Here is a 12,451-nt window from a genome sequence, read left to right on the forward strand (position 1 = left end):
ACTTGGATAAAGTTTTTTTTTCTTTTGTTCTTTTTTTTCTTTTTTTTTAAATCAATGCAAGATTTCGAGACAACTTCATAGGCAAAAGGTGGCCCTTGTCAATGCTCAAAGCTACTAGCTGCAATCAATAGTTTGGACATTAGATATTCAGACAAGAATCTGCTAATTTTTGTATTCCTTACTATCTTTCCTGATAAACTTGTTACCTGCACTTTCAACCAGTTAAAAAAATATTTTTCACACCAGAGGAAATATTTACTCTCTGACATGGACTTTGGGACACAAGAGAATCACTTCCTTCCCTCCCCCTACTCTTACTTTAAAGAATCTCCTGAAAAAATGCATTCCAGCTATTTACACATTTCACTCTTTAACAAGAACGGATCAGCCCAAATGACCCACCAGTTCTATTAAAAAAAAAAAAAAAAAAAAAAAGATTTTCCTATGTCATGCACAACTTTCAAAAAAAAAAAAAAGAGAGAGAGAGAGAGAGAGAGAGAGAGAGAGAGAGAGAGAGAGAACACCAGGGAGCAAGTATGGCTCTAAGTTCAACATAAGCATACTGAAAAACAGGAAAAATCAATCAAAATAATTAGAAGACCAAAAAGAGGAAACTGGATTTGAAACCCATTACCCTAAGAGACTTCAGTACATAGAGATTCATCTCAGTGCAAGGGCTCTGCTAGGGTTTTTTTATTGGGTTGGTTTTGGTTTAAGAGACTCACATTGAACACTTAATATTAACTTAGCTTTGATGAACGTGAAGTCAGAAGATGGCGTACCAAGACCAATATCAGCTGCACAAACCATGCAATAGTGCGTTGGTATTCATATTTTCTTCCTTTTGTTGACAAGTTCATTTTTAAGCAGAAATTTGATCTACTGCAACTAAAAGTAGGTTTCTCCAGACAGAATAAGGTAGGCCTCAATTCAATAGGCCACTTATCTACGCATGGCTAACTTTAAAGCACAAGCAGTTCCACAGATTTAAAATTGACACATGCTTAATATTTTGCTGATTAGGATCCTAAGTTATTTTAATAGGATTTCATAGTAAGTTACTAGAAACAAAAACCTACAGTCAAACGTGTCAATGCTTTTATTTGGGGCTAGATTCTATAAAAATTCTCTCTTGTCCCGCTAAGTGCAGCCAAACAATTGCTCAGCCTGAGATTTTATTGAGTCTGGCCCGCAAGAATAATTGGTGCACTAATGAGTTTACAACATGCTTGATTAAAGCATGGAATTCAAAAAAAAAAGAAAAAAAAAAGAAAAAAATCACTCCTGAAAGGCTATGTCCTGCAAGCAGAGGGAATGCTGGGGAACAGTGGGTAAGGTTTATTCCACTTTAAGCATAAGAAAATCTGCACTAAAAATGGGATGGGGGAATTAAATTCCACCACCAAAGGTAAATGTCTCCAAGAGGAGAAAAAAACCTCCTACAACTTAGAACTTTAAAAGTTCAGTTCCTTTCCCATTTATGTTACACTGTGAAGAAAATAATGCCATTTGTGTCCACACTAAGGAAAGGGGGGGGGGGGGGGGAGAAAAAAGAAAAGAAAAGAAAAGTAACTCACATGACAAATGCACAGGTGTAAAATCTTCAGCGTCCATAAAAGTGAACTGAAGTTCCTTTTTTGTTTTTGTTATTTTTTGTTTTGTGATTTTTTTTGTTATTTTTACCAGTGAGGCCATCTTAGGTTTATATACAAAAGTAAAACTGAAAATATAGTTTTGTTCTCTGTACACGTAAATTTTTTTCCCTAAAAAAGGAAAAAAAACTTGTCTATGTTTCTAAACATAATAAGGTAAAACCAAGCACAAAGATCTTCTCTGACAAGTTCGTTTACTCCAGAAATCAGTCCAATGAAATAATGTCTGGTATGATACCAAAGATAGACGCCGTGTCCGTGCTGCTTCTACTTGCAACTGGATGACCATGATTCTCTCGCAGGCTGTTGGAGGAAACAAGACTGCTGTTACTGCCACTATTGCTACCATTTGTGGCTGGCAGGGTACTGCTTCCTCCTGCATTTAGCTGATCGAGAAACATCTGAGATGAAGTGTATGGGAAAAAACGAGAGTGTAAGAGTTCTTGATCATCTGATGCAGAAACTGCCGCAGCTGCAGCAGCAAGAAGGGAGGTGTTGTAATGCTGGGGGGGGAAAAACAACATTTTCAAGTTACATTTCAGACACCATAGTTTTTCTTCAGACCAGCACAAAAATATATTTGTAAACTAAAGCTCTGTCAGCTTCTGGAGTTCACACCAGCTTGTCTACTCAACCTTTCTGTAAAGTAAGAGGATCGATGTAGTGAACTTTTACCTCTGCAGCCCCTGATTTCTGAAGCCAAAAGAAACTGGAAATATTGGTATTAGTAAGAGCAAACACTAGAAAAGCAACAATATTGCAAGACACCCAAACGCCAAGAAACAGTAAGCAGCAGCACTTTTTTACCTCTTCAAAAAAATTCCTTCGTGGAAAAATTCCCCAAAATTCAAAGAAACATTTTCTCATCCCTCTCCTCCGCTCAAAAGTCACAGACAACCACAGCTGGTGAAACTATGTGCTCATCACTGTTGGTGAAGGAAAGCACACTTCTGTGAAAAACGCATTTAGAAATAGCATGCTTAGTCCCATCAGGGACAAGCAAGGGCTGTTCCAAGTTATACTCTTTGAAGGACAGCCCCAAAAGGCAAGTACTTTAGCTACCAAGAACCAGATTTGTCTCTGCAGTTTCGTTTTGATATCATTTCTGTCCACTATCGTGAGACATCCATGCAGGCTACTCAGCCTGGTTCTCTGATGTATATGCATCGGTATAATTATGCTATATCAGTGCAGCATCAGACTTCTACATTACTTGCTTCAGAATAATTTCCATGCTTATGACTTACTGAATATCAAGATAGCTTTTCTCAACCCAAATTCTACCACAGAGACTCTGGTCTTAACTGTCACCTGAGAGTATCCCTCTGCATTCAGTGCAGTTCTCCTACTTGAGACTGAGGAACGCACACGAATGGACAAAGGGCATGCAAGCCATCCCAGTCCCCTTCTCTCCTCAGAGGCACAGGAGGAAAAGTGATCAAGTGGGAGAGCTTAACAACCTAGATTCCCTTTGAGAATGACCTGTGCAGTTCCCAAAACTGGAGAAGCCAGTACCTACCAAACTGGCCCACTTCAGTAATCACTTACAAAAAGGTGAGAAGCATGGTATGAACAGGCACTTACTGAGGCCAAGAAGAAACTCTGCTGGGAAACCAGACTGGCCAGGACCAAGTTTTCATCTTCTTTGCAGCCTCAGAAAAAAAAGAGAGCTGCCTCTGACTCTCAGAATTGTCAAGAGGACTAGAAAGAGTCCCAGTGGTGGGGCCCAGCGCTGTCAGATGACCAAAGGTCAGAGCTCAGGTCTGAAAAACTAAGGAGCTGGCTGGTGGACCTTCAGCTATGGCAAAGGGTTGCTCCCCTTTGCAAGGCAACAGCTGACTGAGTCCAACCCTGGGAAATAAAGTGTTTATCTTCTGTTATGCCCTCATCCTACACCCATATTTAGATGATCTGCACGTTGGGTCACAGTTTCTATGTGCACGAAATAAAGCTGCAGCCTGCATTTACACCTTTATCATAGGTCCATTCCTTCCTCGCCTATACATCCAAGCCATTAAGTCTTTCTCAAAAAAGAATTTCTGCCCTATGATTTGATTTTCCTCAACTTACCTGATTGTCTCCTGACAGGAAAGGGAAGAAGTCTAATCCTGTAAAGAGCCAAAGGAAAAAGTTAAACTTTCAAAACAATCAAGCACCTCCCCATTTTTCCACCATTTATTTTGCAATAAAAATCAATTTAACCAGCATAATTCTGATGACACTTCAGATTCTCTTCACTTGCTGGATTCTCTCCCTTGCAAGAGAGAACAACCTTTTAAAACACTAAGACACTGAGTTAAACTTTTTTTTTTTTAAATCACGATCTTAGCTTCTGTGTATATCAAACAACACTTTGCATTGCTGCATTGTCAAAGAGTTGCACATTTAAATCCTTTTGTAGTAGTCACTATTGTGCAGGGAGCAGTGCTTACAAAAAAGAACAGCCAGAAGTTTACCTTGCAAGTCGTAAGGCATAGGCGTCATATGGAATGGATGCCTGTAGTCTTGGATAAGTGATGTATTGATGTAGCTTGTATCGACAGCAGGAAGACTTGGTGTTCTTGACACAGGAGATGCTTGATGGGGTAAATTTAGAATGCTGGAAGAAACAACCATTTGTTACAAGCATAAAAAACAGTCTTGGCTTTAATGCCGAAAAACAGCATTTGAAGATTCACTGTTACTGGCCCATGGAGGGTATGCCCATTTGTCAAATTTAACACAAAGTCATCCTCCCCATACACAAGATGAACTACGTGACAGGTGCAAAACCACTCCCCTACTAAATTTCAAAGCTTCACTAGAAAGCATCAAGATGCTACAGCACCTCAGAGAGCATTGTAGAGACCAAAGAGAGCAATGAGCATCGTGTTTCCTAAGCTTTGTCCTCACGACATTTTATCACAAAAGTTAAGTGACTCAGTCTGCGACAGTGCTGCACAGAAGATGTCAGCCCAAACAGTTAAAGTTTAGCAAAATTATAAGCAAAGAAAAAGAAAACCATCCCAAACAATAGAAACTGATGGCTCTCAGTATAAATGGTATTGGGATCTCTGCTACAATTACACTACAAACACTCTTAAGCGAGGACAAGACAATCCTGAAGGAGTTTTATACAAAAAATAGTTAAAAATCCACAGAACACTACAACAGTTATTTCCACATGCTCTACAACACAATCAGCAACGTAAGACAGCCAGAAAGGTCTTGAAGAGTTTCAAGTGATCACTGAGTAGTTTACATCACCAGAGTAGTAATCAGTTCAACAAGAGGATCCCCTTGGTTTAGCCTCAGTTTTCATCCCTGCATGTTTATGTAAACAGTGTGCTATTAACAGCTTGGCTACTTATGTGCAATCAGGTTATTCTGGCATTCTTATTACTATGCTACTGGCAAAACTCCTGCACTCCCACACCACACCCAAGTATGTTTCTCATCACTCTCCCTTCCTATATGCTGTTTCTGTATTTCTCTGTGGAAGAAAAACATTTCCAAATCCACAAAAATACACAAAAAGATACCACTTCTGGCATCGCTTTGTACTTCTTTTCACAAAACCCACTTACAAAACTGTTTATATAGTATTACACATTCAACAACCCCAAAAGTCACTTTTGAAAAGCAATAAAAACATAGTCAGCTTTCTCTACATGTTGTATACATTTTATATATTATGTAACATATTTTTGTATTCCACCTTTTCGTGCCTTGCAAGCTGAGATCAAACCCGTTTGCTATAACCCATACTATATTGCGATGTACTCTGAACACAGAACTTCCCAGATACAATTTCTTTTGAAATTTATCAGTACTCTCCCTTGTGAATATATTCTCTCTGCATTGGATTGTGTGGTTTTTTTTCCTCACCCCTTATTATTTAACGGTGATGCTGGAGATATGGAAGGACAGCTTCTCTTTGCAGATGGTTCCTCTTCCTCTTCATCTGATGAGCTATCTATGGTTAAATCAATCACTTCTACTTTCTTATTTTTATTGGATTGTTGGTGAGAAGACACCTGATGTTCCAAGGAAGAGCTTATGCATCCTATATAAAGTAAGTCAACATTATAAGCTATAGCATACAACACTAGAATCATCATAACATCACAGCTTACTATATGCCTTCATAAACAAAGCTTATAATTCAGAACAAAAGACAACAACATTACATAACATTGCTAATAACCTTAAAAGCACAATAAACCCCAAACAGGCATTGCTCAAACTCTCTCTCTTGTATAAAAAAGAACTGATCAAAAGCTACAAAAAGCAACATGCAAAAATGAGCATCTTGCATCAGAGTTAAAGGAATCTCAATACTTAAAACAGTTCAATAGCATAACATTCAGTCCAAAACATGCACTTACCATCAACTCCATTGTAAGATGTAGTTACTTCCTGCACTTCCTTTTTTGATCTCATAGGTGCCCACGATCCATCCTCCTTAAACTGAATTTCATCACAATCTGTACAATACTTCAGGATTTCCATGAACAATCTGTCAACCAAAAATCTTTAGCATCAGTCCTCAGAAAAACCTCAACTCATTTTTCCAATATCTTTACTATTAGTCAATGTAAGTTTAAACTACAGCGCTGAAAAAGACTCAAGTGAGAAGTTTTGCTATACTCCCCCTCCTCATCTGTTCCCTTAATACCAAGGGTCACTGAAAAATGTAAATGTTATCTAAAATAAAAACCTGCATATTCACTTAAAAGAGGTACAGATGTGGAATCATCTGGATCTTATGACACAAAACGTCCCACTTCCCAAAACGAATGAACAACGAACACGAAAAATCCCTTATTTACCCACGTTTATCTGACAATATTTAACTGAAGAAGGAAGCCCATATTCTAAAGGGGTCAATACATTTGAGCATACCAAGACAAGTAATTCCTGAAATCTCTCTCTCTTGTCTCCCTTTTTTTAAATAAAAACTTCCTAATAAAAGCCACGTATGGCAACCTAAACTCACAGCCTCTCCTCCTAGCCGTTTCTCCTAAGACTTCTAAGATCCTGGCACCACATCACTCCCAGTGAGAACTGCAGCTTTTGACCAAGACTTTCCTGCACAGAACCACATGAATAGAGCTTTAAATTAGTGAGAAAGCTCACTCTTTCACAGATTGAAAGATTTTCTAAAAATAACTTTCTCTATGGAATGCTTTAATTTTATCACCTAATCTCTGATAGTCACACCTGGCAACACAAGAAGAAATAAGAACAATACATTGTTTTGACTATTACCACTGTTAGTCTTTACTATTATTGACTGACACCTCAAACAAGCAACTCCATTGTTCTTTGATCCCAAGCAGAGGACTTGTAAATCTAGGGGTCCATGAATCTAAAGTAGCCTGTGTAACCCCTGAGCGTCTCCGCAAGAGCTTTTCACAGGAGATTAAAGAGAATTCCAACAAAAATCTTATGCTTCACTGGCAGGTCACGAAAATGAAGCGCATATTCATTAAAAAAAAAAAGGCTCGATGATTTATGGGGAGTGGGGTGTTTTTGGAATTCTGGCTTTTTGAGTAAAACATTCTCTACTTGTTCTCCTCCTTTATCAAGTTTTGGAACGAAGGTTCCTATCTAAGAAAGTAAAATGTAAATCCAGGAATTCATACTTGGCATTTCTTCATAGAGACCAATACTAGCTTTTTAAATGTTCTGCAGGTAGGCAGTACCAGGGAATCAATCTCTCTGTCGCTTCCTATATATAGCGACTCCCCAAGTGTGAAATCGTACATGAAATTCAAAACGCATCTGAGGGATAGCAGTATTTATTTGATCTAACACAAGCATCTGCTATAAACTACATCCGATTTGTGCAGTAGTTCTCAGGGTGGGGGAGGTGGGGAGAAAACGTTCCCTCTTCCCCCTAAGAAAACTATTTTAGGGAAGATAGCACGAAAGTTTACCTGGGATTAGAAGGAATACCTTTAATTATTATTAACTTCAACAACTGGAGACCACCACAATCCTTCTAGACTACTGAATGAACATGCACCTGGATTAGGAGTTTTTCTGTCAACAAGACATCTCATATCCAGATAATCAAGATTTTAGAGGTACGTTCTGTATTTTCTACTGCACAGAAACAGTAAGCAGAAAGTGTAAATAATGTCCATCATTTGATTCAAACATTACTTACCCATCAATAATAAGATGCTCATAGGGAGCCTTCTTGTCACAGACAGGGCAAACCCAAGTTGGTTTCTTTTCATTCATTTGAATATACAAAGTGGCATCAAAACATTGCAGGTGTGAACAAGTCAGGGCCCTACACGGTATAGTTAGCCGCATTTTACCAAGCTTTAAAAGAAAAAAAAAAATTGCATCATCTTGGTATTAATTTAAACAGGGCTTTTGTGTCTGAAAAGAAATAGAGACAGGTTGAGTTCTACTCAAGAACGAACTAACACAAAACTAAGTTTAGATTAAAAGATACATCATATATACCGCTCCATCCTTCCTCGTTTGTAATTTGATCACAGCATCAACCAAAAAAAAAAAAGTTAACAAAAGTCACATTTTGACTACATCTGATAAGGGAAACAGAAGACTACATCCCTCGTACTCCTGTACCCAAAGCAAGTCCTCTGGCCTCCTATTACACACCTGTGTTCTGGGCTAACCATGAGAAAAAAAAAAAATCTTCTCCTTTGTTAGTATTTCAGAAGCTGATAAACACAGTTCAGCCCTTTCCTATCACTTACACTAATGTAAGTGTGTATTCAAGCTACTGTCCATATTTCAGTCATCAGAGCGTTGCTGGAACTAGTTACTTGATTAACTTTACACTCACAGAAGCAAGCACATAGAAATGCACTTGCAAGATTACAGCTCATTGCCTGATGTGTTTGTTTCTCTAACTCCATTATTTTCCCTGCTTTTTCCAAGGGACTGTCAGGAAGTAACTACTCAAGAAAAAAAAAATCACACTTGTTAACTAGTAAGAAACTATGCTATTCTCCTTTTGGTATATAGTTATGAGGTACCCTGAAATTCTGCTGCTTCTTTTTTGGGCAAAATACAAAGAGTTGGCTCTCCCCTACCATACATTATATCCTTTTGACCTTATAAAGAGTCTTCCAACATTACTGGAAGATGACACAGGAGGAAAAGGAGTTCTAGGACAAGCTTTCAGACAGGGCCCATCCTTTCCTTCACATTTACAGCATGTCTAAGACCGCAGGGTTTGGCAGGCCAGCACAAAGCACCTTTAACACAAACTGTATACAGACTAATATGGACTTTAATACAAAAAGCACGCGAGTGCTTAAGCAGAGCAGACAAACACAGGACAGCTACATGCAGCAGGTGTTTGAACTAAATTCAACATAGCAATATCTTGATTTGGATTAGATAGCTCAATCCCATCCCAGACCATAAAGCACTAACACGTGATTATGTTGACTACAAATTTGATTTTGACAGTCAAAAGAAATTTCATATTAATCTGCAATAAGTATGTTTCCTTTCCTCAAAGGACAAGCAGATTTCTTCTGGCTAAGACCTTATGTTGCAGTTCAGAAGGGAGGTTAACTGACAGCACTGAACGTAAAAAGCAGGAGACTTCTAAACAAGAGTTTTCCCTCATGGCGGGCGGAAAAAAAAGCTTTATTAAGAACAATTTATACCAAGTATTTTGAAGGGGTTTTTTTCAAGTTACATATATTTGACCAAAACCTACATGATGACTTCATCTGAGAACCTTCAGCCAATCTAACAGGATAACAGGAGGAACCGTTTTTAGCATGGCTTAAGCAAGCAACATGGTCACGCATGCTGATTGCTAGCAATACAAGACGGGTGCCACAGGATGGCACTCAATCTCGCAGTATCAGAAAACTAAAAACAATATCCAGAACAAAGGCTCTGCTCGCAGTCCACCACTTCCTCCATGATGCTTTCTGCATCCCCCCCCACCATAAGCAGAAACCCCGTCACCCCGGTCTCAGCCAATTCAGCCGCACTACGGCATCGCGTGCCTTTCCCTTCCCGGCTGTCGGCCGCTGTCAGGAAACCGGCCGCCAGATGGGAGAGGAGCGGGACCTCCCCCAGGGCCCCCGCGGCGTGGTGGAGATCAGACCAGACGGCAGGAGGTGCTCTCGGCGCCATGTGTTTGGCAACCCCTCCTTCCCCCCCAAATCCATGACCAAGCACATTATTTCTGCCACATAATCAACCCCCAGCAAAGCGAGGCCCCCTCATCCACGGCTGTTATGAATTCCTAGCTCCCAGATGGCAGGTCAATGGCTCATTTGTCTTTTGGGCACAATAAGAGTCTCCCAGCTCAGCCAGGATCAAGAGTAAGGTACCGGAGGCAAAACTTGGATGCTTATATAGGATGCAAAATAAAAATAACAAGGGTCAGAAACATGCTGCAGGAAGAACATACATACCCCGTCTCCCGAGTAAAAAAGCACATTTAAACCTGAAACAGTTTCACAAGCTTTCAGTACAGAAACTGTGCCTACAATTTCTAAGGAGCAGTTGGATTTAACAGGACCTGTACACACACAGAGAGAAACGGCACACATAGCGTTAACAAGTTCATGTCTCCTTTCCCATTTTTGGCATTGAACATCCTGGATCAGCTCTGCCATACTGGCCAAGCTGTGTCAAAGCGGACAAAGGAAAAGGGTATAAAAGAAGGGATGCACCCAACTTTCGGAGAACAGTGTTTCCCAACACTGCTACTGTTTGGATTCCTGCCTTTTGTTGGCCAAAGAAACACTGCACTACTTTCTTTGACAAGCTTATTAAACATAGCTATCTTTTCAAGTTAAGAGAATGCACCCAAAAAAGGAGTTAAGAATTTGTAAACAAAACTGCAAGCCTACAGTAAAATGTTAGTTTTGCAATTTTTGTTCAGCAAAGTGCTTTGTCCAGCTGCAGAGCCTGAGGATTTATTTTTAATTGAAAAAAACATGCATTCAAGTATCTTCCTGAAATGTATCTTCACTCCAGCATGTTTGCCTGCTGAATCTTAGGCAGATTCAGCCAATAGTTAAACACAGCTTTTTCTCATACCTACATGGTCTCTGAGGGAGAGCCGGCCTCTACGAGCTAAAAAAAGCTCAGCGGCAATCCAAAACACATTCAGAGGAAGCTATCTCACTGCACTTTTTTTGATGACAAAATAAAGGTTATAAAGTCTAAACCTGCCACCTTAGCCAGCTATGCAATTCCATTTATTCTACTGAAGTATATACCTGAGACAGAATCACACCCATCGTGAGTGAGACTGGAGGAAGAGCATCCTCACATCAGTAGGGCAGAAGATGCATTATACTTGAATTTCTGGTTCTGCTGTTGGAGACCAAATATTCATATGTACTTTCAAAGCCTACGCTGTCCAAACACTCAAGCATTTGAAATTAAGCAAAAAATATTTCTAAAAAAAAATCTCCCTCAGATGTGTACAAATTAGCAAGTGAAAATATGGAGCTTATAATAAAATTACATTCAGAACTGAGGACAGAACCATGCTAGTAAATCTCCATCACTAACTTCCTACCTAAAGGACAGTTTGGAAGGTGCGGTCCCTGTCCCAAAAAGCTTTTGCAATGGTGGATTATTCTACGAGCTACAGTGAAACCAGACAGCATCAAATGCTGAAAGTATTGAGGGGGAAATAATAATAATACAAATCAGTCAAGTGTGCATATTTTGTAGATATTACTCAAAGGACATAGAAACAAATATGCTCAAAATAATCTGTAGAGTGTTCTGTGCACCTATCAGAAAAAAAACTAATTTAAGAGGAAAACCTGAAAAAAAAAAAAAAGGCAGGACTTCAGAAGAGCTACATCCAAAGGTTAGATTGGTATTTCATTTTTATCACTGACAAAGCTTTGAGAAAACAAAATAATTTGACATCTTTAAGTGTTTGTAAACTTCCAATCCTAAAAACAGTCTTCTGCAATATCTTCCTGCTCTAGCATTAGCTCATCTGAACCAGTCAACTAGGAAAAAGATGCATCTAAAAGCACAGCTGAACAACTTTTATTGATGAGGGACACGACTAGGAAAAAAAATGAAGTATTGTGTCAGAAAATTCAGATGGAATTATTTCCATGGATCATGGAAAGAAACATAACTCCCTTAACCAATAGTTTTGACAAACCAAGTATTGAATTAAACATCTATAACTCCAGAAGATACACAAGGATTAGTTTAAAATAAGGAATTAATACCTATGCACTTTTAAATTCTTACAGTCATTTAATTCCTACTAATGAATTCCTATATTTTTCTGCATTGGAATCTAATTAATTTTAAGTGGTAGGAACATTGTGCCTAGAGACTAAAAAAAAAAAAAACCCACAGTAACAAGACTCTCATTGTACTTTCTAGAATAATGAAGTACTAATAGCACCACAAGAATTCAACTATAACAACTCAGCAAAATAAGCTGCCAAGTGTTGACCTGGAATACTTCAGTATTTCAAAGCTGCATAACTCCTGATGCAAGACAGACTAACAGATTTATAAGATTATAGATTATTCAGTTATGGTTTTAAAGATCAGGATTTCATCTTTTTTTTTTAAATGTAGTTCCTATATCTTCCTTATAAATGAATAACTTCCTTACAAATGCATTACTACTTACAGTTAGCATCAATACTGATGTAGAGAAAGTCAACAAAGATTGAAGATCACAAAGATACCACATTTAAAGATTTACAATAATCTGAGAAGCGTATGTACTTTTATAAAAAAGAAACAGTAATGTCACCTGTATGTTTTGCAAAATGGAGTTTTCATATTTAAAAGTTTCTCTCCACATT

The 12,451-nt window shown here is 38.6% G+C and overlaps 1 protein-coding gene across 6 annotated transcripts in view; it reads right to left on the reverse strand.

Annotated features, from left to right (window-relative positions):
* Positions 1 to 1,233: 1,233 nt before the first annotated feature.
* PIAS1 (protein inhibitor of activated STAT 1) overlaps positions 1,234 to 12,451 on the reverse strand; it is a 59,709-nt gene continuing 48,491 nt past the window's right edge. For 3 of the 6 annotated variants that reach the window (XM_068958523.1, XM_068958522.1, XM_068958520.1), the window contains exons 9-14: positions 7,807 to 7,967; positions 6,020 to 6,150; positions 5,520 to 5,697; positions 4,109 to 4,251; positions 3,723 to 3,760; positions 1,771 to 2,155 (exon numbers count right to left, since the gene is read on the reverse strand). In XM_068958523.1, the coding sequence (XP_068814624.1) occupies positions 1,859 to 2,155; positions 3,723 to 3,760; positions 4,109 to 4,251; positions 5,520 to 5,697; positions 6,020 to 6,150; positions 7,807 to 7,967 (948 nt within the window). In that variant the 3' untranslated portion in view covers positions 1,771 to 1,858. Of the gene's footprint in view, positions 2,156 to 3,722; positions 3,761 to 4,108; positions 4,252 to 5,519; positions 5,698 to 6,019; positions 6,151 to 7,806; positions 7,968 to 12,451 lie in introns of all 6 variants that reach the window. The other 3 variants (XM_068958525.1, XM_068958524.1, XM_068958521.1) reach the window with 2 other exon arrangements.

The sequence above is a fragment of the Struthio camelus genome, chromosome 12 (genome assembly GCF_040807025.1).
Source record: "Struthio camelus isolate bStrCam1 chromosome 12, bStrCam1.hap1, whole genome shotgun sequence".
Classification (NCBI taxonomy): Eukaryota; Metazoa; Chordata; class Aves; order Struthioniformes; family Struthionidae; genus Struthio; species Struthio camelus.